This window comes from Myxocyprinus asiaticus, chromosome 27, assembly GCF_019703515.2.
Source record: "Myxocyprinus asiaticus isolate MX2 ecotype Aquarium Trade chromosome 27, UBuf_Myxa_2, whole genome shotgun sequence".
Lineage (NCBI taxonomy): Eukaryota > Metazoa > Chordata > Actinopteri > Cypriniformes > Catostomidae > Myxocyprinus > Myxocyprinus asiaticus.
Window position 1 is genome coordinate 28,312,136 of NC_059370.1, and position 26,879 is coordinate 28,339,014.

The 26,879-nt window shown below is 38.2% G+C and overlaps 1 protein-coding gene across 5 annotated transcripts in view; it reads left to right on the plus strand.

Moving 5' to 3' along the window:
* Positions 1–26,879, plus strand: part of LOC127418223 (fibroblast growth factor 13-like) — a 165,466-nt gene that overhangs the window by 75,108 nt on the left and 63,479 nt on the right. For 4 of the 5 annotated variants that reach the window (XM_051658683.1, XM_051658684.1, XM_051658685.1 and 1 more), the window contains one exon: positions 2,819–2,986. The exons of the other annotated variant lie outside the window; for it this stretch is intronic. In XM_051658683.1, the coding sequence (XP_051514643.1) occupies positions 2,819–2,986 (168 nt within the window). The remainder of the gene's footprint in view (positions 1–2,818; positions 2,987–26,879) is intronic. 5 annotated transcript variants of the gene reach the window in all.

Below are 26,879 nucleotides of genomic sequence, written 5' to 3' on the forward strand. Positions count from 1 at the left end.
TCCACCATCTCCGATTTCAAAACTCAACTGAAAACACACCTTTTCCCGACCTGAACCAAATTGGTCCCAAAGTGTGTCCATGTGTGCAGGGTTGGGGAGTAACGGAATACATGTAATGGGATTACGTATTTAAAATACAAAATATAAGTAACTGTATTCCACTACAGTTACAATTTAAATCATTGGATTAGAATACAGTTACATTCAAAAAGTATTTTGATTACTGAAGAGATTACTTTGCATTTTATTGTCATTTGTTTCATTTAATATTTAGTCCTTTCAGATGGAAAACATTTATACATATAAATGATGCGATCCAAAGTGCATTTAAACAGCAGTGAAACATTTTCTTATGATGTGTTACATTCATACGAGCAGACAGAGAAGTATATATATATATATTTTATCAAGATTCATCTATGAAATTATAATTCATGTTGGATCATAATTTCTTTTTTTTCTAGTAAGACCTTTGATATTAGGGCAAAAATCGTATTCTTGATAATAATTTTTGTATTGTTTTCCAGTAAAAAATATCTAAAAATCCTTAATACAAGATCAATTTGATTTATCTTGTTTTAGAAACTGCATAAGATATTTAGGTTTTTCAGAGAATGTATTTTTAACATGTGTATTTTGTCTTACTGTACTGGCAGAGTTTTTATAGTCAAAACAAGTGAAAAAAATCTACCAGTGCTGAAGAAGTAATCCAAAGTAATTAGAATACGTTACTGACCTTGAGTAATCTAAAGGAATATGTTACAAATGACATTTTACAGCATGTATTCCGTAATCTGTAGTGGAATACATTTCAAAAGTAACCCTATCCTGCGTGTGCGCCCTTAAACCTACCAGTTCAGACCATACAAGAGAGATGACAGGTCAAAAGAGGGAAAAGGGGAGAGAAAGGGGGACAGGAGGATGGTAGAGGGTTGAGGATGGGCCTCTCCCTCCCCCACCTACCATGTTCACACATGCGCTCTCAAATAGACACTGTCTATATGGGAGGTAGAGTAAGGGGGAGTGAAGAGGAAGAGAGTTTTAATACTACAGCTGTTGAACACTCTGGCAAGATTAGTGTTTGGCCTCAAATCATGACAATAGTAAATTGAGATGTTATAAAACTGAATCCCAAAGCTTTATTAATACTTTTTATCTCAAGGGAAAAATGGTCCAGGAAATGTAACCCTCTGTTAACCTCTCACAGTATGTACTCAAATTAATACAGTGAGCATTAACCTGCAGTTAGGCTTTGAGAGATTCAGAGGTCAAATAGTCATTGTTTATTATAAGGGAATCATCCCTCAAAGGTGAAGTGTGCATTTGTTTTATGTTTAAAATACTTTCTCCTTTACCAGCTTAATGTGGATAGACCAGTGTTGGTAAGCCATTTTGTAGGCTGATTTCCCCAAAAAGTATAAACGCTGTGGCACTTTCAAAATATTGATGCTTGTTTGAGCATCCCTACCAGCCCAACACAGCAACATTGGCTGTGAATTTAGGGTGGAACTATCAGTTTTATGATAAATAGTAGTTGGGGGAAGTGTTTGAGGAAACCTGTTTGAAAATAGTTATTTTTGCAGTTCCATTAGTGTCACTGGTGATGCAGAAATGACCCACTTCACCTTAAATGAATCAATCTATTCCATTTGGTCAACCATTGCAAAAGAACATAATTTGTTTGAGAAGGGGTCTTATTTTTAGCTGTAATCAAGATGTTCCATGATCACCTCAGACTGTGTACTCACAACAGCCATAGTTGAGTTTTACGGAGTCTTTGAATACTGTTCACTGTGGACCACTTTATTCCATTAACAAAATTAGAATTATATAAAGAGATCACACATATTGTTTAGTCATAAGTGATTTAGTGAATTTCAGTTCTATTTTTACATTTTCGGTAACGGAACAATGACAGCTGTTCATACGTGCATGTTGTATGCAAGTGTATCCCAATATACAGTTTGACAATGCATGTGAGATGCACAAGATGCTTGTGCTGGAAGACGATGCATGCATTCATAGGAATTACTTTCTCTAGTTCTAAAATAAGAAAAAAACTTTAGCAATATTCTCTTTATACTGTATGTACACTACCGGTCAAAAGTTTGAAACACTTGACTGAAATGTTTCTCATGATCTTAAAAATCTTTTGCTGAAAGCGTATGCTTAAATGTTTGAAATTAGTTTTGTAGACAAAAATATAATTGTGACACTATATTAATTTAATTCATTATAAAACAAAAATTTAATAAAAAAAAATAAAAAAAGTTTTTGAAATGGATGACTTGGACCAAATAATAAAGAAACGCAGCCAACAAGTGCCCAACATAAGAAAAAAAATTATAATAAAGAATAAGTGTTTCAAAACTTTTGACCGGTAGTGTATGTCTTGATCCATTGTATTAAGTTTGCATGGGGGCTTTGTCCATGCACACACACACGTGGCCCTGGTTATCACCCTCTGAATTATTGAATTTTAAAAGCCAAAAGAGCTCCAAATCTCCAACCTGCTGTGACTTTACCAACTTATCCCAGTTCCCAATGCTTATCTACAGTAGCTGCCGCCATATTGTTTCAACCATGTGTGATGTGTTTTATGCTTTGTTTTTTCTGTCTCTTCTCTTCCCTTCTCTACTTTTCTTTCTTTCCTCTGAATCCCAAGCTAATATAAGTGTTCTGCTGATCTTGTTACTGTTGTTGCTTATTATGTCTCTTTACTTTGCATATTTATCTCATTGTGTTTAATTAGTTCTGTTGCTTTGAGCGCTCTATCCCTTTCTAACCCTGCGTTCATTTTGTTATGGCCCGACCGCAGTCCAGGATGACGCTGCCCCAGGTACCCAGGAGTACATTATGTTGCGGCAGGATTCCATCCATTCTGCGGATATAAGGGGTAAAGGCTCCCCCTTTCGTGCAAAGTGTCACGAAATCTTCTGCTGCCCACTGAAGCAAGCCATCCTCAAAGAGCACTCAGAGCCCGAAGGTTTGTGTGCAACACATCCATGTTTCTCTTTACTTTGCTAATGCTTCTGTATCTTTCCCTTAAGTTTCTTTTGAACTTCTTTTGATTTGCTTTGTTGTTTTACCTTTTCTTAAATACATCTGGCTTGTGAATTTTCTGTTTGTGAGCCTGTGTGTGTGCGCAAACTGCTTGAAGCCTACAATGTTGAATGCCCCAAGGACACTCTCTCCTTCTGTCCTGTTCTCTGTGTGTGCATGTGGTCGTGTGTGTGCGTGCGTGCGTGTGCGTGCGTGTGTGCGTGCATGTGTGTGCTGAAAGCAGACCTGTGGTCATGGTCATTTAGATCTGTAATCACCAATGATTGCCACAGGATCACAGAGCACTGATTATGTAACTGGGGAAGCACAGATTCTAGCTGACTGTACACAATGGCTGTGTTCACACAGTGTTTCGGATTGATAGCTATATTTAATAACAGGTGTGACACAAGTTATACTGTATGTACATCAAAAGACAGAAGGACATTAAAGAGGGAGTTCACCTTAAAATTATGAAAAATAAGGCATTATTTACTCACCCTCAATGTTGTACCAATCGTGTATGATGTTCTTTCACAAAAGGAGATGTTAAGCAGATTGTTAGCCTCAGTGAACTCTCACTTTCATTATATAAAAAAAAAAGAAAAATTGTGACTGAGGCTAACATTCTGACAACAGAATGCCTCATACAGGTTTGCAACAACATGAGGGTGAATAAATGATGATATAATTTTTGTCATAATGTCTTTTTATTCCATCTTTGAGGACTTAATTTTTTTCTAAACTATTAAGGTCAGGGCTCACTGCTTTCGTCTTCTCAGATAAGCATCTCTCTGTTACTGTCCAGTTTTTTTTTTTTTTTTTAAGTCACCGTAACACTTTACAAAAAGGTTCCATTTGTTAACATATGTTAACAACATTAGTTAACATGAACTAACAATGAACAATACTCATTTATTAACCTTAGTTAATTTTAATTTCAACATATACTAACAAATTTTTTTAAATCAAAGATTGTATTTGTTAACATTAATGCATTATGAACTAACATGAACTAACAATGAACAATTGTATTTTTATTAACTAACATTAACAAATATTAATAAATTCTGTAAATATATTGTTAATTGTTAGTTCATGATAAATAATGCATTAACTAATGTTAACAAATGGAACCTTATTGAAAAGTGTCACCGAAGTCACTTCAGTTATAGTATGCGGTAGTCACTCTCTTATAACTGAACTGTTTATGATCAATTGAACACTCCAAACAGAACTGACAACCGTATTCTGCTGCTGTGTGAATGTAGCCAATAGATACTAAACACCCACACAACAAATAAGTCTGTCTTATACTTCAACCCAACAATTTACCAATAACCCTTCGATAGAAGTTTGTGAGTGATGATGATGATGATGTAATTCATGAAAAGCATGCCTTAAGTCTTGTATGTAGTTGCTGACTTGTATGTAGTTGTTATGGGGTCCTGCATGTTCCGGGATACTGTATTGTCTTTATGTTGGTTGGGTGGGGGGGGGGGGGGGTGTTTTGGAAACCTGTAGAGTGCTAAGATTATCTTAACATCATTGTAAAAGTGTTTTTCTTTTCAGACTGTCAGATCACTGGGTAAGCCATCAGCAGTCACCTCAAACCAAATAAATAAACAACGCAAGCCCCTGCATCTCTGCCGCTATACAGAATAATGCATGATGGCACATGAATTGTTCACACATCAACACTAATGCAGCTCTAGATTGATGGATAATTTAGTTGTCATAGATACAATGCCTTCACTGCTGTGAAACATGTGCCTAACCAATTATTCAGTAATGGTTTATATTCATGGTCATTACTACCACATTTCAGTGCGGTATAGAGTTGTGGAGAGTCTATGAGGAGGGAGAGTAAGTTGGCCAAGGAAGTGCTTCCATGTCCATTTTCTTGCAGTGTTTGTGCAAGCTGCAAACAACAGGACAAGAGTGAAAAGAGAGAAGGAGGGCAAGGCTGAAAAAGAGAGACTGGAGTACTTCAGATCTATTATTCAGTCTGACTGAAGCTCTGCTTGGACGTGACTAAATTTGCAAAGGAAGTCAGGAGTTTCTTTACAAATGTGTTCATAAGTGTGCCATCAAGGGTTAAAGAAATAGTTTACCCAATATTTCTGAACGATTTATGTTTGACATCATTGACAGTAAACCTGGCATGAAACATCTTTATGCCCTATATCAGGAAATTTGACAGCTGCAGCTGAGGGAAAGATTTTAAGTAAACAGCTGTCTGTTCCTCACACAAAGCTATTGTATGGCTTCAGAAGACTTGGAATATAGCACATGAGTCATATGGACTACTTTTATGGTCCTTTTTATTATAATTTTGTTTTAAATCATATGGGATTGGAACAAAATGAGGGAGAGTAAATGACGACATAATTTGCATTTTTTGGTAAACTGACCACTTTAAGAGGGGATAGATATCTGACCTGCAGTATAGCAGGCCTACATGCTTGGCTGAGCTGACATCAGTTTGTATTACAGAGACACAATGAGATTGAACATGTTTCAGTGATGGAGGGTGCAATAGCTGCAGGTGCTGATTTCACAAGCCAAAAATCTGTTGCTGATTCCTAAAACCACTCTCCCTGATCACAATCAGGACACATACAGCTACACACAAGCACACACAATAGAGACTCAGGTCAGCACTGGAGTCTTTAATCCAAATCCCTGTAGCTCCACAAGTCCATCAGCACCAGGCTCACTGGAACCCCCCCCCCTTCACAACTTCTCCTCTCTATACTGTTCTGTTACGCTACTTGCCCTCAACATCCTTAATCTCTCTTTCTCTCTCTTGACATCTCCAAATTCATCCCGCACTCAATATCTGCTCCTAATTTCTCTCTTTCTTTATTTTGCTCTGTATGTCTTCTTCATTCTCACAGTGCAAAATATGAAATTTGTCCCTTGGGCCTGTTTCTTTGTCATTTTTAACAAATAAATGAGAACAGGTGGGACTTTCAGTATTTATCCTTGATAGCACAAACCCAAACCTCAGTGCACACAAACATTTATTAATTTGTAACAGGCCAGACTTTTTTTTTTTTTTTTATAGCCCTTAAGTTTGAAATGAGCTCTTCCTCAACAGAGACCAAAATCCTTTATGGTATAAATAATTGTATATTACAGTATCACAATTGAATTACTTCTGCTAAGTTCAATATATATATATATATATACATATATAGTGTGTATATATATATATATATATATATATATATATATATATATATATATATATGTACTGTATATATATATATATATATATATATATATATATATACTGTATATATATATATATATATATATATATATATACTGTATATATATGTATACATACATACATACACTACCGGTCAAAAGTTTTGAAACACTTGACTGAAATGTTTCTCATGATCTTAAAAATCTTTTGATCTGAAGGTGTATGCTTAAATGTTTGGAATTAGTTTTGTAGACAAAAATATACTTTTTTTAAAAAAAAAGCCACCACATTAATTTATTTCATTATTATTTCAAGTTTTTGAAATTGATGACTTGGACCGAATAATAAAGAAAAGCAGTCAATAAGTGCCCAACATAGATGCGAACTCCTTCAATACTGTTTAAAAAGCATCCCAGGGTGATGCCTCAAGACGCTGGTTGAGAAAATGTCAAGAGTACATGTCTGCAAATTCTAGGCAAAGGGTTACTACTTTGAAGATGCTAAAATATAACACAGTTTTGATTTCTTTTGGATTTTGTTTAGTCACAACATAATTCCCATAGTTCCATTTATGTTATTCCATAGTTTTGATGACTTTACTATTATTCTAAAATGTGAAGAAAAAAAAAAAAATGATAATAGAGTGTTTCAAAATGTTGACTGGTAGTGTGTGTATATATATATATATATATATATATATATATATATATATATATATATATATATATATATATATATATATATATTAAATAACATTGTGATAATGCCTATTTTTTTAACAAATGTATGAAGTCTGGCATCAGTGCTAAAACCGCTTCACATTATGTAATGCTTGAGTTAATAACAAAAGACTCCCACTCTAAATTCTAAATGCATCAGCCACATTCAAAGTCATTGCAAAAAAAAAGGTGATAAAGTATATGCACACCTGACAACTGTACTCTGCTTCGTGTTGTGCCTGTCAACACATGTTTTTCCTTGTCTTGACTTATTTTTATTTTGAACTCTGTATTTTCACATTAATTCTCACAAGAATTTATGCTACTTTGTCGCTCCTACATGCCAAATGCATACAGCTATCTACCACTGTATAAACAGTATAGAACAGTCTCTAATGGCTGACACATTTTTACAGTCCAACAGTACCTGTATATAGCGTCCTACCACCTAGCCCTACCAAAAACTATGTAATTTTTTTCCCATTGCACTTCTCTGTCTATATGACGGTAATTCACCATTAACCAGTCCAGCATTGCTACTTGAGGTTAATTGATAACCTTTGTATCACTAAGCATTTACCTAGCAAACACGTCACCATAATGCTGTTATAAATGGCAAATATCAGGGCCACGGTCATACTAAGCAGAATTTTTAATTATGACTTGCTTGTTCATTTCACAAGCCATGTGTATCAGTAAAGCACTTGGCACCTTCACCCACTCTCCCACCTGTGTAAACAGCATTAGTGGGACTGATGAGCTCTGAAATTACAATACATCTGACCCCCACTTCTCATTTCAGCTGCTCCTCTCAAACCATTTGGCTCAACACTGTTATCACTAAACGCACAAACACTAACTGGACTTTGACAATGGCTTTTTGTTTGTTTGTTTTCTCAGTTGTATCACACTCACGGGATCAGGATAGAGCTATTTATGCAAATAGAGAAATCATGAATAAGTTATGGTTATGATAATGGGTGCAAGCCGGGGGAATTCAGATGGGTGGAGCATTGGGAATGTCAGATCAGAGGAAAGGATGCACAGATATACCCTTCTGAAGTGCACTGTATTTGAAAGGAAGGTGAAAGAGTGTTTTTAGAGTTTATTTTAGATTTATAACAGGGGAATACTCTAGCATATATTTAGAGACAGTAGAGTTATGTTTGTTACCTGGATGTGGTCCCCATGGATGTTTAAAAGGTGAATGCTCTAAGATAGCAGAGAAAGTGTAGTTGATCTGATTGGACTTTCAAGAGCACTGGTTGATCTCACTCCAGGACACATGACAGGCCTTAGCTCTACCTACATGAGACTGTTCAAGTCCTGAAAACGCCACCACTTTGATGGAGCGCTCCACAGAGCCATGCTCCCCTCTCACCAAGTTGGGTTTTCTGTGGCTACCTCTGATTCTTGGTGGAATAGTGGCATCATCATGTTCCTTCCTCAGCTACAGTACACCAGAGGAGTGCAGTGTAGTTACTTAGATCTTTTTTTTTGTGTGTTTTTTTGTTTTTTTTTTGCCATTTTGAGCTTTTTACATTTTTTGTTATTTAGTATTAGCTGATTCTATTGCCCAAAGAAACTTTAAAGGAGTGTTGTTTTTTTAAGGTACTTTCTCCTATTCTTTCAGTGTAAGGTGCAAAGACAGCTGTAAGTAAGCCATTCAAAGGTTGACTTTCCTGAAAAGTATAAACACTGTGGCTCTGTGGCACTTTCAACATTGCTCTGTTTGTTTGAATGGTCTGATATAGGAAAATTGGCTCAACAAATGGCGTGAGTTTGGGGTGGACTACCTGTTTGCTGAACAATTGAAGACAGGTGGTGTGTTTGAGAAACATGTTTAAAAAATAGTTATTATTACTGCAATTCCATTTGGTGCCGCTAGTGGCACAGAAAATACACATAGCAGCTTTAAGTACATTAATAGAGACAGTTCCTATAGAGCAATCTAGAATTGACCCCTAAGTTCTTGGATCTTTCTTGGATTCCAGTCAAGGTTCTTGTATTCAGTCCACTTGGGACTGAACCTGGAACCTTTGCGGTTGCAGACCAGGTACATAACTTTTAGCTGACTCCCCACCCTTGAAAATATACACACTCAATAGAGTACCTTCCTAAGTGACTCACAGAAAACTAATTTGAGAGACAATCCCCCTGGAGCCATATCTTTTTACAGTATTTAATGGTGTGTTGTAATTAACAACACTGTGATCTCAGAACTGTCCTCTTCCTGGATCAAACTATACCTTGAAGCATTCCTGAACCATTAGACCACCACCATCATCAGCATTCCCTGTGGATTTTAATATGGCTGCTTTTTGCACAGCAAGTGCAGCTCTTTTCTGTTACACACTCCTGCACACAGCCTCCCAGACCTCCTGTGGCTCACATGGAGTGAAGATATATAAAACCTGTCAACTCTCTGCCAACATGATATTCACGGGGTACCAATCTCACCTGACTTCATTTTAGTTGATTCAGTTGTATTCAGCTACACTGTGCCAGATGTTCACTTCAACAGTAGTTTCAGATCAGATTTAAAAGCCATTTTCAGTGATGGTGGTTGACACACTGTCTGTCTCTCTCTCTCTCTCTGGATATATGTACATTAGCTGAAGTGTAAACGGCCTTAAAATCTGTTGGGTTTATGTTAGGCTGAGATGTGCAGTCAGTGTTTTTACTGGGTTTACAAGCCTCATGGTGACAGTCTACTGTACAAACAAACACACACATCATACATACAGAAGTAGACCAACAGACACTGCAGTCTCCACTCAAGAACTAGTTCATGTGTCTTCCTAAAGAATGCCCTGTTTGTGTTTTGTATTATTGTATTATTCATTGTAATTAGATTGTGTTTCAACGTCTCATTGGCCCAACTGGATAAGGCTTTAATTCATTGTGATAAAATAAGATAAAACGGTTTATGAGTGTTTGATAAAGCACAGCAAAATGTGTGAATGGGAGGACTGGCTCCCTGCTACCTTTCAAGCCTGGTTAACTCCCCCTTTTTTTCATAAAAATGCACACAAACACACACGCTCTGGTCTTTTCCATCCGCCCACACCAGTGTATTCCTGATGCCTGTTTAGAAGGGTAGTTATGAGTTATCTCCCCACACGCTCTCCGCTATTCTCTTCGTTCATCAACCTGTTTCACACCTCTTCAAGCCCTCACTCTCCTGGTGCGATGAACTGAGGGATGTAGGATACTTCTCACCTCCAGACTCTCACTGAACAGCTCCAAAATCTAGATGAAGAAAATATGAGTGATGCTTGCCTGTGCAAAACTCGGCACCACAATCTTTGGGTGGTTAAGGCATTTGTTAGGTGATTGCGAGGGCGTTCTGACTGTTTATTAGTGCATTGCTGGGCAGATGGTGTGGTGTTTTGGGTGGTTGCTTGTGTGTACCTAGGTGGTTGCTAGAGTGTTGTGGGTGTTATGTTCTTTCTAAATGGTTGCTTATTGGCCCAAGTGAAAAGAGCCCACCCCTATGTCTCTTAGATTTTTTTATTCCCCCTCCAAGACAAAATTCAACCTGGCATCATTGAATCACATTACTATTTTGCTAAATTATTTTTATGTGGCTCGTTCTACATATGATGGCTGTTTACTATTAAAATTAAAACTATAAGATGCTACAACGACCTTTATTCCCTTTCACACAAATCAGAAGTAAAATGGCAAAATATCAGTTCATGGGTCATCTGTTCCAAAATCTAGTGAGCTTCCTCTGGAGGCAGCAAGTTAAGACATCATAGATGTGCTTCGAGCGTAAAGACTGGTCCAAAAGGTAGGTATCTTAATTATGCTGCCTCGTAAGATATCTCATTTTGGCTAAATTTGTAAGGTAGCATTGTATGTATCCGTCCCCCGGTAGGTGATCCCGGATTGCACCGTAATGATGAATCAAAGATGGCGGATGAAGTGAGAGAAATTTTTATTATAAACTTACAATCAATTCAATACTGAAAAGTATAGATAAAAAATAGTTTAATATGATAGTAAACTGACTCTTTTACCCAAAAAAGTGTGCACTATGTATACAGTATTAATGGTCATTAGAGTATTGCATTGTTCCTGTCAACCATTGTTCCTGTTTTTATTTATTTTTTATTTTGGAGTGTTCCAAATCGATCTCATATGATGCTCCATTTCAGTTAGTATTCTGCAATAGAAGACAGCTGCCTGTAGGCAGGAAACAGCAAGGCAGCTCACTAAGTTTTGAACAGACCCCATAAACACTTCCTTTTCACCCTGTTCCTCACAGTGTTATCTTATGACATCAAAAAAATTTTGGTATAGTGCATGAGAGAATTTTCATTTTTGGGTGAACTATATAACCTTAAAAACCTGTTTTAAATGTAACTCTTTTTAGCTTTGAGCACAACACAGTGGACATTTTACCTCAGAAATTTTGCAATATGTGTTAGGAACCATGTAATGTCATTTTGTTGCCACAGTCCCGTAATTGTCAAGAGATCAGGCTGCACAAATTGTTAGGTTAATCTCTTAACCTTGTGCAACCCCGTGCACACATACTGTACGTGGATGTTGTATTTTTGCTTCACCATACGCAACGCACAATTTAAATTCTCTTAAACAACTGATCTCAGTTCAGAGGACTCTGGGCTGTCAGTAAAGAGTTAAACTTTTGATGGACAGTTATGTGACAAAACAACATGGCGCTGATCACAGTGGAGTTTGTCTTTGGGAGAAAAGCCAACAAAACTACATCTGGTAAGAAACCTAATTACATTTTTACATTGAAACCTGTTTGAGTCAAGTGATTAGAGTCTCTATTAGAGTCTCTATTAGAGATATGCCATTTTTTTTATTTGAGCAATTTATCGTGAAATGCCACACTGCTAAACACACTATACACTATTGTGTACCTTAATGCTATTTTTCCTTAGAAATCCTATATTTACTGTGCATTATCACATTGATAATCAATGGGTTTATCCAAAAGCTGAACAATTTTGCTTTCAGAGGCTTTATATAGAGTTAAGATGCATTTTGAACTGTTCTGAGAAAAGGGCAGACAGACAGCACACTGGAGGTTAAGTCATTCACTAAATAGGGAGCAAGGGAGCATCCTATAGCTTTCCTATGCAGCTAAGTGCATTCATTCCTAAAATCAGACCAGGGCTTTGGTCAGGCTGCAGATAATGTTTGGACCACTCACCATGTTTGGCAGACATGGGACAGTGTTAACCAGTACGTAGATTCAGAATTTATAATGTATCATTTTATTTTAACATGGTTGGCAGTGATTGGATGATGCTGGCCATGACTTTGAATCAAAATTATTTATGCTAATTTCTGATTGTTAAAATGCTTCAGCACTGGCTATCACTTGTTTGTTTGAAAGTGCAAAGAGAGAACATTGAGATTTTGTTGCCAAAGTAGAAAACATATTGTTACATAAAAGTCAAATCAAGTCAAATATATATTTTTTGTACAGTTGTTTATTTGGGCTCTTCCCAATACACATTGTTCCAAAGCAGCTTCACAGAAAATCAGCTGTAATGTCTGTAACATCTCAAAAACATAAATAAACAACACTTCTGGAAACATAATAAAATACATAAAATACATTAAAAAAAAAAAACATCATGATGGTGCCGTGGATGGCCAGCCTCGGTGTGGAGCGCTCCTATCGTTTTGTGGTTTTTGTTTGTTTGTCCTGTGTTTGGTAATCTTTTTCCAGTCAGTTTTACCAGAGATGAACTGCTGAACATTCGACAGCTTATACCAGACAGTCTTTTCCCGGTTTTTGAATATTCAGACGTTTTGCTAGACATTTAGTTGGAGGCGCGGCTTTGTTGTTCAGGAGACGCAGGCAAGGAAGACGAGCCGGTGCGCTGGTCAAACTCTGTTGGCGGGGCTTTCGAACAATGCTGCCGAGCATTCATCTTGCGAATCTCCGCTCTCTTCCGAACAAAACAGACGAACTACATCTCCTCACCCACACAAACAAGGACTTTTCAACCTCTGCTGCCTTGTGCTTCACGTAGACTTGGCTGAGTGAAGCCATTTTGGACAACGCGTTACATCTTCCGGGCTTCCAGCTGTTCAGAGCGGATCGCATCGCGGAGTTAATGGGTAAAACAAGAGGCTGTGGAACATGCTTTTACATCAATGAAAGTTGGTGTACCGATGTAACAACGTTAAAGAGGATGTGCTGTCCTAATTTGGAAGCGATCTTTATTAACTGTAAGCCTTTCTATTCGCCGCGGGAGTTTTCCTCGTTTATTCTGGTGAGTGTGTATATCGCGCCAAACGCGTATTTGAATGCTGCACTGCAACAGCTGGCTGATCAAATCACAGACACGGAACAACAATACCCGGATTCAGTTATTATTATTCTTGGGGATTTTAACAAAGCAAATCTCACACGTGAACTGCCCAAATACAAACAGCACATTACATGCCCCACCAGAGACAGGAACATACTGGATCATTGCTGCACAACAATAAAGGATGCATATTGCTCTGTCCCTAGAGCAGCTTTGGGACTCTCTGATCACTGTCTGGTTCATCTTCTTCCAACCTACAGGCAGAAATTAAAATCAACCAAGCCAGTATTAAGGACTGTAAAGAGATGGACCAATGAAGCAGAGCAGGAACTACAAGCCTGCTTCGATTGCATGGATTGGAGTGTTTTTGAGGCTGCAGCCACAGACCTGGATGAGCTCACAGATACTGTTACATCATATATCAGTTTCTGTGAGGATATGTGCATTCCTACTAGGACTTATTTAAAGTTCAACAATGACAAACCGTGGTTTACAGCAGAGCTCAGGCATCTTCGTCAGGCGAAAGAGGATGCTTACAGGGGTGGGGATACATTTTTGTACAATCAGGCCAGGAACACACTGAACAAGGAAATCAGAGTGGCTAAAAGAAGATACTCTGAGAAGCTGAAAAACAAGTTTTCAGCTAATGACCCTGCATCAGTGTGGAGTGACATGAAACAACTCACAAATTACAGGACTCCTACCCCCAACCCTGTGGTGGACCAACAACTGGCTGATGACCTGAATGTGCTCTACTGCAGATTTGAAAGGCCCAATCTCACACCCCACACCCACTCTGACCTTCACTTTACACAAACAACAACACCTCCTGCAACCCCCCTCCTCCCCCTCCTGCTACTCAACCTGCACTTGAGATCTGTGAAGATGATGTGAGCTGCGACTTTCGGAAACAAAAGACGAGGAAAGTTTCAGGCCCAGATGCCGTCTCACCAGCGTGTCTTCGATCCTGTGCTAACCAGTTGGCCCCCATCTTCACACAGATCTTCAATAGATCACTGGAGCAGTGTGAAGTACCATGCTGCTTCAAACGCTCAATCATTATTCCTGTCCGAAAGAAACCAAAAATCACAGGACTTAATGACTACAGACCTGTCACCCTGATGTCTGTGGTCATGAAATCATTTGAGAAACTGGTGTTGGCCCACCTGAAGAACATCACTGGACCCTTTCTAGATCCCCTTCAATTTTCTTATCGAGCAAACAGGTCTGTGGATGATGCAGTCAACATGGGATTGCATCATATCCTGCAACATCTGGACAGACTAGGGACATATGCAAGGATCCTTTTTGTGGACTTCAGTTCGGCTTTCAACACCATCATCCCAGCTATACTCCAGAATAAATTACACCAACTCTCTGTTCCCATGTCTATCTGTCAGTGGATTACCAGCTTTCTGACAGACAGGCAGCAGTTTGTGAGACAGGGAAACTCACTTCCAGCACCTGTACAATCAGCACTGGTGCCCCCCAGGGATGTGTGCTCTCCCCACTACTCTTCTCCCTCTACACCAATGACTGCATCACCAAGGACCCCTCTGTCAAGCTCCTGAAGTTTGCAGACGACACCACTGTCATCGGCCTCATCCGAGATGATGATGAGTCTGCAAACAGAAGGGAGGTTGAACAGCTGGCTGTCTGGTGCAGTCAAAACAACCTTGAGCTGAACACGCTCAAAACAGACGAGATGATTGTGGACTTTAGGAGGAACACCCCAACACTGACCCCCCTCACCATTCTAAACATCACTGTGGCAGCAGTGGAGTCATTCAGGTTCCTGGGCACTACCATCTCACAGGATCTGAAGTGGGAGACACACATTGACTCCATTGTGAAAAAGGCCCAGCAGAGGTTGTACGTCCTTCGCCAGCTGAGGAAGTTCAACCTGCCACAGGTGCTGCTGATCCAGTTCTACTCAGCGGTCATTGAGTCTGTCCTCTGCACTTCAATAACTGTCTGGTTTGGTTCAGCTATGAAATCAGACATCAGAAGACTACAAAGGACAATTCGGACTGCGGAGAGGATTATTGGTTGCCCCCTGCCCCCCCTTCAAGAACTATACACTTCCAGAGTGAGGAAAAAGGCTGGAAAAATCACTCTGGACCCCACTCACCCTGCCCACTACCTTTTTGAACTGTTGCATTTTGGCTGACGCTTCAGAGCTCTGAACACCAGAACCATCAGGCACAGGAACAGTTTTTTCCCTCAGGCTATCCATCTCATGAACAATTAAATTGCCCCATTGAGCAATAACTATGTGCAATACACAGTTTAGTCTTTTTTTATATTTATCCAACACATTCCAACCTCTTCTGCCATTTCATTCCTCTGAAAAAACAAACAAACAAACAAAAAAAAAAACATTTGCACTGTACATAACAGATTTGTATTTGCACTGTACATAACAGATAACAGATTTGTATTAGATTGCACTACGTTTGTGTGTGTGTCTGTGTATGTACATATGTGTATAACTATTTTTTTTTTTTTATTATTTTCTATGTCTTGCTGCTGTTTTTGTATTGTTTTTGTATTGTTGTACACTGGAAGCTCCTGTCACCAAAACAAATTCCTTCTATGTGTAAGCATACTTGGCAATAAAGCTGATTCTGATTCTGATAATATACAATTTGATAAAAAAAAAAAACTAGTCCTGCTGTCCACAAATGTGGACATCAGTTTTTAGGAAAACTCTTTGCTCTAGATTTATTTTTTTTATTTGCATGTTTATTAGGTGCTACTAGTTACAAATCAAAAAGGGAAATGGAAAATGCACACAGCAGTCATGCTCGTGTCTCAGGAGGTAAAAAATAAATAAAAATACAAGCACACCTTTCCTTCATAAGCCATACTACTTGTATGTTTGAGTTACATGCCAAAGATTTACATGAAATAAATAAGTATGAAGAATAGTAATAGTGATGTTTTGCTTTGCAAACACCATTTACTACAGCTCTGGGATGCTGTAACATTGCCTTGTCCAGCAACAGTCACATTGAGTGGAAGTATTCCACACTGTCAGAGTGGAGATCAATAGCCAAGCACTCTACAGCACCATTTAAAAAGTAATTTGTGCTCTTGTCTAAGCTGTGCCACGTTCAGCTGGATGATGCCCCCATTTTCGTTGAAATGTTTACAAGAGAAGCATCGGAAAGTTTTGTTCCCTTTCTACTGCAATTGTAGAGGTGGTTGACAAATTAATCTTGAGTGCAAATATAAACAGTGAAGATACTTAAACTCCATGCCCTTGTTGTGTGATGGTCCCAATGGCATGGCACAATTACACAAGACACCAGAGCGCTTTCTCCCACAGTGGTTCATGTAGGCTGGCAGGCTAAGGCCTTATCTGAACTGATTTACACCCAATTTGGATCATCGCTTTAGCTGCCAGCCTTGGTGAAGGATCTCGTGTTGGGCTGGATGGAAGAGGCAGGATTAATGTCTGCCAGCAAGACACTCTCTTCCTCACTCAACAGCATACCAGTATATACTGTAGATAAGAATATAACCAGAGACCGGGGTGTTTTATCTTTAAATGATTCTGTAAGAAAACAACTCCATTACTAAAGGAATAATTCCCCCTCAAAATTTGTCATAATTTGCTTGTCATTCCAAACCCATATGACTTTCTTTCTTATGTGGAACACAAAAGGAGATGATTTAATGAATATACTAGTCCGTCTTGACTCTTTTCAGTATAATGGCAATTAAAGTAATTCTTTCATTAAAATCTTGACATCCATTACACATTCATAAGAGCTGTGGGAGAAATTCTTTCACTGCAGCATACGCGTGATTACACGAGAACTTGTGTTATTTAGCACTAAAAATATGAACTTCTCTCATGCACTCATGAACATGTAACGGCTTAAATTGTGTGATCCCCGATGAATATGTATAACACTTAAATCTTTACAGTCTTTGATATGAAAAGAGGTGTTTGATGTATTCTTTTGAAATCTATTTCCATCTCTTAGACATTCAGCATAAGTCTCTGTTGTGACAGGAAGTGCTTCTTACCAGGTATGATCTAATTTTGATGTGTTGAGGTGGTTACACTGTCCCCATTTTTGTACAAAGAAACTTTTCATCAGTTATATAGCTATTTTCAGTCTAAAGATACATTTTGTCTGTTTTTGACAAGCAGAGCCTTCTGAATATAGTGCCTTTGCCTCTCTGTGCTTTAGTGTATGCACAGCTGTAGGTTTAAGCAATAACCCCCCTCAATCTGGACAAAGCCAGTTATGTCTTTTACAGAAAGGATGAGATTCCGTGCATTCAACTACTTAGGGGAGCAGTTGCAGCAGCTATTTATTGCTATTCATAAAGTGAGGACTTAAGATACTGTTCTGGGACACACACTCAGGGTAGATGCAGGAAAAATAGGATGAAAGGAGACCATTGCATTGCGTATCTACATGTGTACTAGGAGGATACTGACCGACTATCCTAAACCATGTCGTCTCCATGTGCTTTATGCTTTGTTTATTGTGGAGTGCAGTAGATGTCATGTGCTGCCTGAAGTATTTATTCATATGGGAATGTTTAGTTGGCTTTTGACAAAAAAGAAAAGCAGACCCAGCCGTCAGTCTCAACATGGGTTCTGAACAAGAGCAAATTTGCAGAGAAAACCTTCTGCAGCCATTTTTGTGGCCTTTGTGATGCTGTCATTCTTGTGGCAACCACAATTGCAGTAATCATAACCCCCCCTCAAATTGGGAAAAGCAGCTTGCCACTGGAAAATAGCTGAGCTGCGGTTACACTATTGAAAAATGTAGGTAAGTTGGTTGCATTGATACTTTGTCAGCTAAGGCCGATTTATACTTTTATATCGAACCTAGGCTACATGTAGCTATGGCGGTTACAGTGTAGCCTATGGCGGTTAAGACAGAGCCTACACCGTAGCCTGACATGCACCTCCCACAAAATAAAAAAAAATGCATTGCGCTAAAACCGACCACAACAGCTGTGATTGGTCCACTTTAAAAACAGAGAATATCCCCTAGAATGACAAAATAGGTGTGTTAGACTTCGTGCAGTGCTGCAGACCGATCACAGACTTGAAGAAGTGTTTGTCGGTTAGAAATTTTGTCCGACTTGCAATGGGCGCGTCACAGTGACGTATGCCATCAAATTATGGCGAGAGCAATTAGAGAGCAACTGCCTGGCTCAGCAGGTGCAGTTGCATTAGAGTGGCTGCACAAGCTCTGATGACGACAAAATTATTCGAGATTGGCCAGACTCACAACGTGACAACGTTGACGTGTTTTTCATGGGCTGTGTTCGCAATGGACTACTATTAGTTCTGCTATATTAATCTATGCCAGAAATAGTAAGAGTAGTATGGTAGTATTCCATTACCAAGGTGATTATTCTGACACCTCCAATTTGGTGAAAACTGTTATGTTATGTTTATCATAGTAATATCATGTTTATTCATAAAAAAAATTCAAGATTATTTAAAATACTGACACCTTTATTGATATTAAAATAATATAGGCTTTTATTGGACTTTCTTCTTGTACACACAACATGCACTGTATTAAGCAGCACTTGACTTTTTCAAATTAATACGTTTTTGGTTATTTTATGTAAAATTCAAACCTGTCTATCAGAATTACACTTTGTCTGCAATAAAGAAAACAAACATAACATGATCAGCCGTGACTGATGTAGGTTCGGCAGCACATGACAGGAAGCGCAAAGTGTCTGGCTTGGCTGTCTTTTAAACTCCTCCCCCAACAGGTAAATCTCACCAATCGGTAAATTGAGTATCGCAAGTCGAACACACCTAGAGATATCTAGAGGTAGCAGGGTATTTTCTGCAGTATTATTTTAAAATTCATGCCTCGTATCCACAGATCAGTGATCGTGCAACATTATATTTGGACTCTTTTGGTTTTCCTGGAGCATCTGCTGTTTTTATATTCTGTTCATGTTTCATAAAGTTAAATGTGAAAACAGGACAAAATGTTTACAGCTTACAAACTCTTTTCCTGGGGCTTTTACTCATTATATATTTAAAATATATTTAATATGTGAGTGACACGATATTAGTTGCATTCCACTTAAGACCTTTCCATTCTGTATGATGTTTTGACCATATGTTTAACAGTGTAAAGTACAATAATGAGTTCATAAGTTATGAAAATGGAATAATAATTTGTTACCAAATTAAAAAGCACCTGTTAAGAGTTGGTTGTATTGGCTATATACATCCAGCTGTTAAGCTTTAAAACGACACCCATTTAGTGTTGGTCAAGCGAGTAGTTATTTAGCAATTTGATGGGGATTTTTTTCCCCAGCACTGAGCATCTAAGAATGCCAGAATATATATTTATTATTATTTAAGTGACTCAAGAGCAAGCATACAGTACAAGACTAATTTATTTTCAGTCTGCATGGCAAAAGGTATAATTAATATGTACCTAAATACAACATACTTTGATTAACTAAATTTTTATGCTACAAAAATATAATACTTTTGAATCAACAAATGACATTGCTTTTGTTTATTTATGAAATGTATAATTATTTCAGAAATAAAGACATTTTCTCTCAATACACTAGCATTTTGGCTTTGTACTCGGAGAACAACACAGACATACCAAATGCAGAACTATAAATTCAAACCACCACGTTAGCCACTACCCGAAGCCTTTGTCAGACTGTGTGACAGTAATATATTTTTTTAATGCGTTGAAAGGCTCTGCTCATATCCAGTGTAAGAATGGTGTAACTATACACAGTAGGTTGTTTATGATTGCCAAATTGTGTTGCAACTTGACACATCAGTACATGGTCTTTTAATATATTAAACATTTTGTGGTTTAGTTTTCAGCAATAATAACTACATCATGATATACAGTATACTGTAATATTAAATTACCCATATCATGATAAAAGAATTTGAAGTACTGCAAACCACACATAGTCTGCTCACCTAACTAATATTAAGCAAGAATTACTATAAAGATTTGTAGTGCAGCCCTTGATGCTAAAGGGATCCTGCTTTGTGCCCCATGAACTTTCTAAAGTTGAGTAGACCTGTAATACATCATATACCCTGTTCCATTCAGCATCCTACACTGGACTGTTGTGACAGTTATTTTCCATCTCGATTTTTAAAAAAATGTGTTGGTTGCACTTGCACAGTATCACCTTAATCAGAATGCAGGACACGGGAGCACAGAAAGGAAGTTGTTATCATGGAACCAAATCATATTTGTAGATGAAAGATTGAAGAGGGAGGGGAAGAATAAATGAGTGCTGTTGAGATGCAACAGACCAAACCAAAGCGTGGGAGAGAGCAGCCATGTGCTTGACAGTAGACCATGAGTGATGAAAACACTCACATAAACGTACATATGTATTCACACACACACACACACGTTGGTGCGGCTATCCTTATGAGGACTCTCCATAGACAGCTCTCACAAAAAACTTTCTGCATTTTTACATTTTCAAAAAAACATTGTTTATTATGTTTTAAGCGATTTGAATTAATATGGACACTAGAAATGTGCTCATAAACCAAATTTATAGCATAATACCCTTGTAATTACCAGATTTTAACCTAAAAAAAAGTCCTCGTAAACCACCCAAACCTGTCCACACACACACACACACACACCCATAGGGACGTACATAATAAGGAACACCTGATCATGCTTTCATAGTAAAGTGTGAACATGGCTGGAATGCAGTGTTGACAGGCAGTGCTTGTCTTCTACAGTTGCTGCTGGAGTAACTGCATTAATCAGGCAGATCCATATGTTGTGACATTCTTATAATCATAGACACACTTGATCATGTAGGAATGAACTAATTGCCACATGAAGAGTTAATATATACACTATGTGGCCAGAACAGAAGTATGTGGATAACCCCTTATAATTAACAGGTTTGGCTCTATCAGATACATTAATTACTAACAGTTGCAGAAAATCTAGCATACAGCCATGCAATATCCTTAGTTTTAGTAGAATAGGGCGTATCAAGAGCTCAAGAGCAACTTTCAATGTGGCACTATCATAGAATGCCACCTGAGTTCACTGAGTCTGTATGAAATTGACTGGCCGCTTACCACAAGCCAGTGCCTGACCTCACTGATGCTCATGTGTCTGAATGTGAGCCCCTGCAGTCATATCCCAACATCTAGTGGAAAGACTTCGCAGAAGAGTGGAAGCTGATAGGAAGGACCACCTCCCAATTAATGCCCATAGTTTTAAAACTAAACATAACAAGCACACATGTGTGATTTTCGAGTGTCCCCATACATTTTGCCATATAGTGTAGTCTTTCTTTAAATCAGACTCTGACTGTGGGCTTTTCTCTGTTGACATGTCAGTATCTTAGCACCTATATAGTAGGGGTGTACTGCACTGTGCAGCATTTGTATCTGTATCTGTTAATATGACAAAATGATCTGTATCTGTCTCTGTATTCGGATAGAACTGGGTGTGGGCGGGGATTAAATCAGAAGTATTACTTTTACATTTATAGTTTCTATCAATAAAATATGCTTTGTCTATGCCTTTTCATAATAATAGCCTTATTATTATTATTATTATTATTATTATACAATTATTATTTATAAAAGTATTATTTTCTACTTTTCTTTTTTTTTTTTTTACCAGATGAAGCTGAATTTGTAGGCTACATTAACTGTGGAATATATTGTGGTTTCTCCTGGTATTTCAGATATTAATATCTGCATGAAACAGAATTTTTGTTTGTCTGTGCATGTATAACAATGTTATTTTGGAGGCAGGAGGTGTCAAGCAAAATGTGAAATGTCAAGCACACATTTTGCAGTGAATAATAAAATAAATAATAAAAAAATCGATATAGCCTACAAACAGGTGAAAGTCCCGGAAGCCTATCAGGATTTTTACTATAGGACACCATTATTTTGTTGAATAATAATAATAATGTTAATAACAATGATAACAATAATAATGTTACATTTAGGCTATATAGCGCCTTACCAGAGTTCAAGAACTCTTAACATTCTCAAATTTAGCACTGTTTAAAGAAGAAGAAGAAGAAGATGGAGCATGTTTCAGTTTCTTCGTTTTACATAAGGAGGACTATTCCTAATAGATGAATACTCTATGGAGCATTTAAACCTTTATGGAGCATTTAAAAAAAAAATTCGGAAATAAAGTCAACCAGTTAATAACCTAAAAATGCTGATGTGGTCATAAATGTGGTCAACAGAAAGACGAGCTCCGACGTGAAATCACTTCAGGTCAGGATTTAGCATCACGCTCAGATTTAGACTATACATGAATACATGGGAATCATTACATACGATTCGTGTGTACATTAACATAGACATTTCAAGAAGTGGAAAGTGTTTATGATGTCGTAGCCTATCTTAGTTAATGTTACACTTAAGTTAATGTGACAAGCTCCAGATGCGCACAATTAACAGAGACCACAAACAGGGTTAAGACTGTGCCCATCCGATCTGAATTCACACAGTGCGCATTTTCATTCATAAGGTTTACACTTTAGAAATATTGGCTGCACAGATATATTAATTTGTTGTAATTTTGGATATGTTTATTTAAAATGTCGCTTTATCCTTATGCTTTTTGGATAATCAGTCATACAAATGTTTTTTATATTATTCAGATGAATCCGTTATTCTTTTTGAAGTCATTATTCGTGCCTTTCCGAATAAGGTATTCGGCTTCGGGCACATCCCTATTATGTCGTCGCTGTCTGGCAGAGGTGTTTGAATGTGGAGCATGTGTACTCTTTCTGTTCCCCCTCTTTTCGCTTCTTCACCCCGTCAGACACGAAACCGTATGATCGGCAATCACACCTATCAGACAGATGCATCGGATGATGTAATGCACAGCAACCAAGCATCACTGTCATCGCAGCCCCGCACATGCAAAAAGCAGAGCTGATGATGTTAGCTAGCACTAATCTGAGCACTAGCACTGATAAAGGCCTGATTAATATTATCCCTCCAGCAGTGGCCACATGCTTTATCGGCTGATTAGCGGCAACCAATGGATAACTCTGTGGCTTTGTGTGATGATCTGCACTTAATGCATGAGCATGAGCCTGACTCCTTCTGAAAGTGCTTGTTATGGCAGATGTTTTTAAATGAGATCAAATGGCTGCTTCTGATCTAGAAGGATACCTAATCCACCCGGGTTAAGGAAGTAAATCATGGTAATGCGAAGCTTGGAGACCAGCCCTAATCGCTTAAACGTATCCCTCGGTCATCCCTAGAGCTCAGCATAGCCTCAAAGTCATATTGGGACATGGATCGCTGGAATACTTGATTATGATTGGTCGATTGATGCATTGTGTGGTCATATATTTTTGTGTAAGGACCACTGAACTGTATAATTGATCGCTGTCCCAGGCAGCTGATGTCCAACTTTTTTCTGCTAGTTTCATGCCTTTTGTATCACTCTGTGATCTCTTTCTTCTTACATAATAACAATTTAATCTCAATATTTCTTGTCCAATTCTTTATTTATATGGCAAGAAGCAATGTAATAAGAGGGAAAATGTACCACTGTGGTGGGAAACCCGGAAATATCAGGGAATTTTAAAACGGTGTTTTCCAGGCCAGGAGAAGTCATAGGAACTTTCTGTAGTGAATGTACATATTTTCAGTTTTTCGATGCTCTCAAAGTATCTTATCAGCTAGATTTTGCTCTTGTGTAGAGTAAGGAGCCATTCAGACCGAACACTTTCTGTGCTAAAAAAGAAAGCTAGACACCGCTTTTTTAAAGTTGCTGTTCTTTTCAAAGTGACACAAAAAACGACAGCTAGATGCGGCACAATGGTCAAAGATGTCCACCTAGGGGATGTTTATAAAGAAAAGCAATTTTAAAACAGCACAGATGTGTAGAAAAACACATTTGGTGTGAACGGCCCTAACATTTGCCATAGTAATGTCTGATTTGTGAGAGAATCGTTTTTTTGGATCAATGATGGGTCAAAACGGCTCACAAATCAGTCTGAAGCATTCATTAGTGAATTGGTCTGCATCAAAATTATTTTGGAAAATTTTTATTCAGAAATAACAAATGCCTGGAAAGGTCATTGAAAAGTGTTGAAATTTCATTGGTCAAAAAGTATGGGAACCCTATGTACAGTCAGCCACTCATTATTGTCAAATAAAACCCCTTTAGGCTGATACAAGACCTGATCTGTACATTATCACTTATTTCATTCTCAAACTTTTGCAGTCTTGGTGTTCAGCATGTTACAAACATGCCTTATCACAGGGTTGAGAGGCGAATGGAAGGAGTAATTTTACGGCGGCATCAGACAACTAAGGATATTCACTCATCACAGTCAACCTAAACGAGGGCAGAGAGCAAGAGCTATAGAGGTGTCGCAATCTGGTGTCGCTCTTTAATTTGACTAACTGTTCCACTATTTGGATTGTAAGGTCTTTGCCTGGGCAACTGAAGGGGTCTCTGACTCAAGCAAATTAACTGAAATCCTCACTGAAATAATGGCCGAATTGTTGTTTCATTCCATCAACATGGTGAACGACTGTGTGTATCAAAGGAGAGATATTTATCCCGGTCTCTTGCACACAGTCAGCAAAGTTGGGAAACATGTTAACATTTTTATTAATCAGCTGATACACACGCCTGGCTCTTGGCGGGCAACATAAAGAAGAGGCAATACTCAAATTAGCATAAAGAAATACATTTTTATTTAAAGGGAAAAAAAATACGGTTTTCAAAGCATCCAAATAATAGTCAAATGAGCACCCAAGAAGTACTGGAAGCAAGGGGAAAGACCTAGCACTGGAAGAAACAGATCTTTTATCCTCGTGCCCATTAGCAGAGCAATCAGGAAAGCACCCACACCTGCTGCCACTCAGCAGAGGAGAAATGGAACACAGAGGAAACACCAGACAGGGCCGTGATACAACCCGATCACGCCAAAGATCCAGTTTGCCAACGAATGCACTGACTTTGTCTGAAAGTAGCAAGATTTTGGCATCTCTCCCTTGCACCGATGCATTCAACAGATTCAACCTATCGTAGCGGTTCAGCATCTGTCCCAGCCACCGTAAAGCCAAACTGAAGATAGCTACCGTCATACTTTCATGTTTTACCATTTTTAGGGGTAGATGATGATGCTGACGAGGCATCGTCTCTACAACTCCTTTTGGCATGTGTGATAAACTTATCCATAGCCTACTTACCACCATGGGTTCATTCGCTAGTAGTCACTGTCGATCTGACCCATGGCTGCAATGACAGCTAGTTAAAAATGCAGGCTAAGCTCCGCCTCTCCCTATCAAAAAGAAAAAGCAGAGGGAGAGGGGACATGCTTTTTTTTCATTTATGCAGAGGTTAACGTCATGGAGACAGAAGGCAATTGTGAACGACCTTTATTGATATTTTCTAAAGGAGATGAAGCATATTAATGTTCTAATTATGTTTACAGTTCACATTAGGCTCATGTATATTTGCTCGGTACTTCAGTATTGAAACCTATTTGAAGTCAATCAAAAATTCAACCTTGAAAAAAACAAAAAATCGCGGCCCCCCTTCCGACCTCTTTGCTGTTGAGAACCACTGCCTTATCAGGGGGGAAGAGAGAATGAAAGAGATGCAGACATAAAGAATGAAAAAAGGAAAAAAATGTGAATGATTCTCCAGGTTAATAGATAGAGCACCATGGCCACTTCAGAATGGGTATAATGACTCACTGTCTGAGATACTGAGGTCTCACCCCGGACAATTGGGCTCTGTAAAAGAGCTTTGGCACCGAGCTTTGTTCTCACTCCTCACTCTTCTGTTTCATTAATGTCAGATTTATTATTTTTCCACTGGCTTTCAGAAATGAGAATGCCTGCAGCTAGAGGATTGCTGCGTATTTGTGAGGCAGCAGACGGGAGCGCAGAATGGCAGAATCAAAGGAATTTTAATTGCAGTTTACTTTACTTTAATTGCGATGCACTGCATAAGTGTCTGCTTAAATCACAAACTATGCAGGGTGGGAAAAATGAACGAATGTGAAAAGATAAAAAGGGAAGGGCATGAAGGAATAACACAGAACCGAAAACTTTATATAATGCATTTGCTGTGTACATTTAACAAACTTAAGGGGATAGTTCATGCAGAAAAATAGAATTCTACCTTAATTGTTTTTACATATATGTTGTTTCAAACCTATACAGTATGTCTTTTTGTGTTCCACGGGAAAAAAAAAGGCATACAGATTTGGAACGACATGAGGGTGCGTAAATGATGACATAATTTAAATTTTTGGATGAACTATCCCTTTAAAGCTTAGCAGTCCAAAGAAATAGGAGGTGCATAAATAGACTCTATGCTTGCCGTAATGCAACAAATTGCATCTCACTTTCTTGTCTCCCTGCATGTCTTTGTCACCTTCATCTCCATTTTAATGGTGAGATGAGAGTTATGAGAAGAAGAGGCAACAATTTATTCATGCACTGCAGTACTGCTATGTAGCCCAATTCAAACTCCCAAAGGTTTTTGAACAGGTGGTATGTTCTAAGTTAAGGTCTGCAGAAGAGAGCAAAGACGAATCAAATAAAGAAAGTTTTGA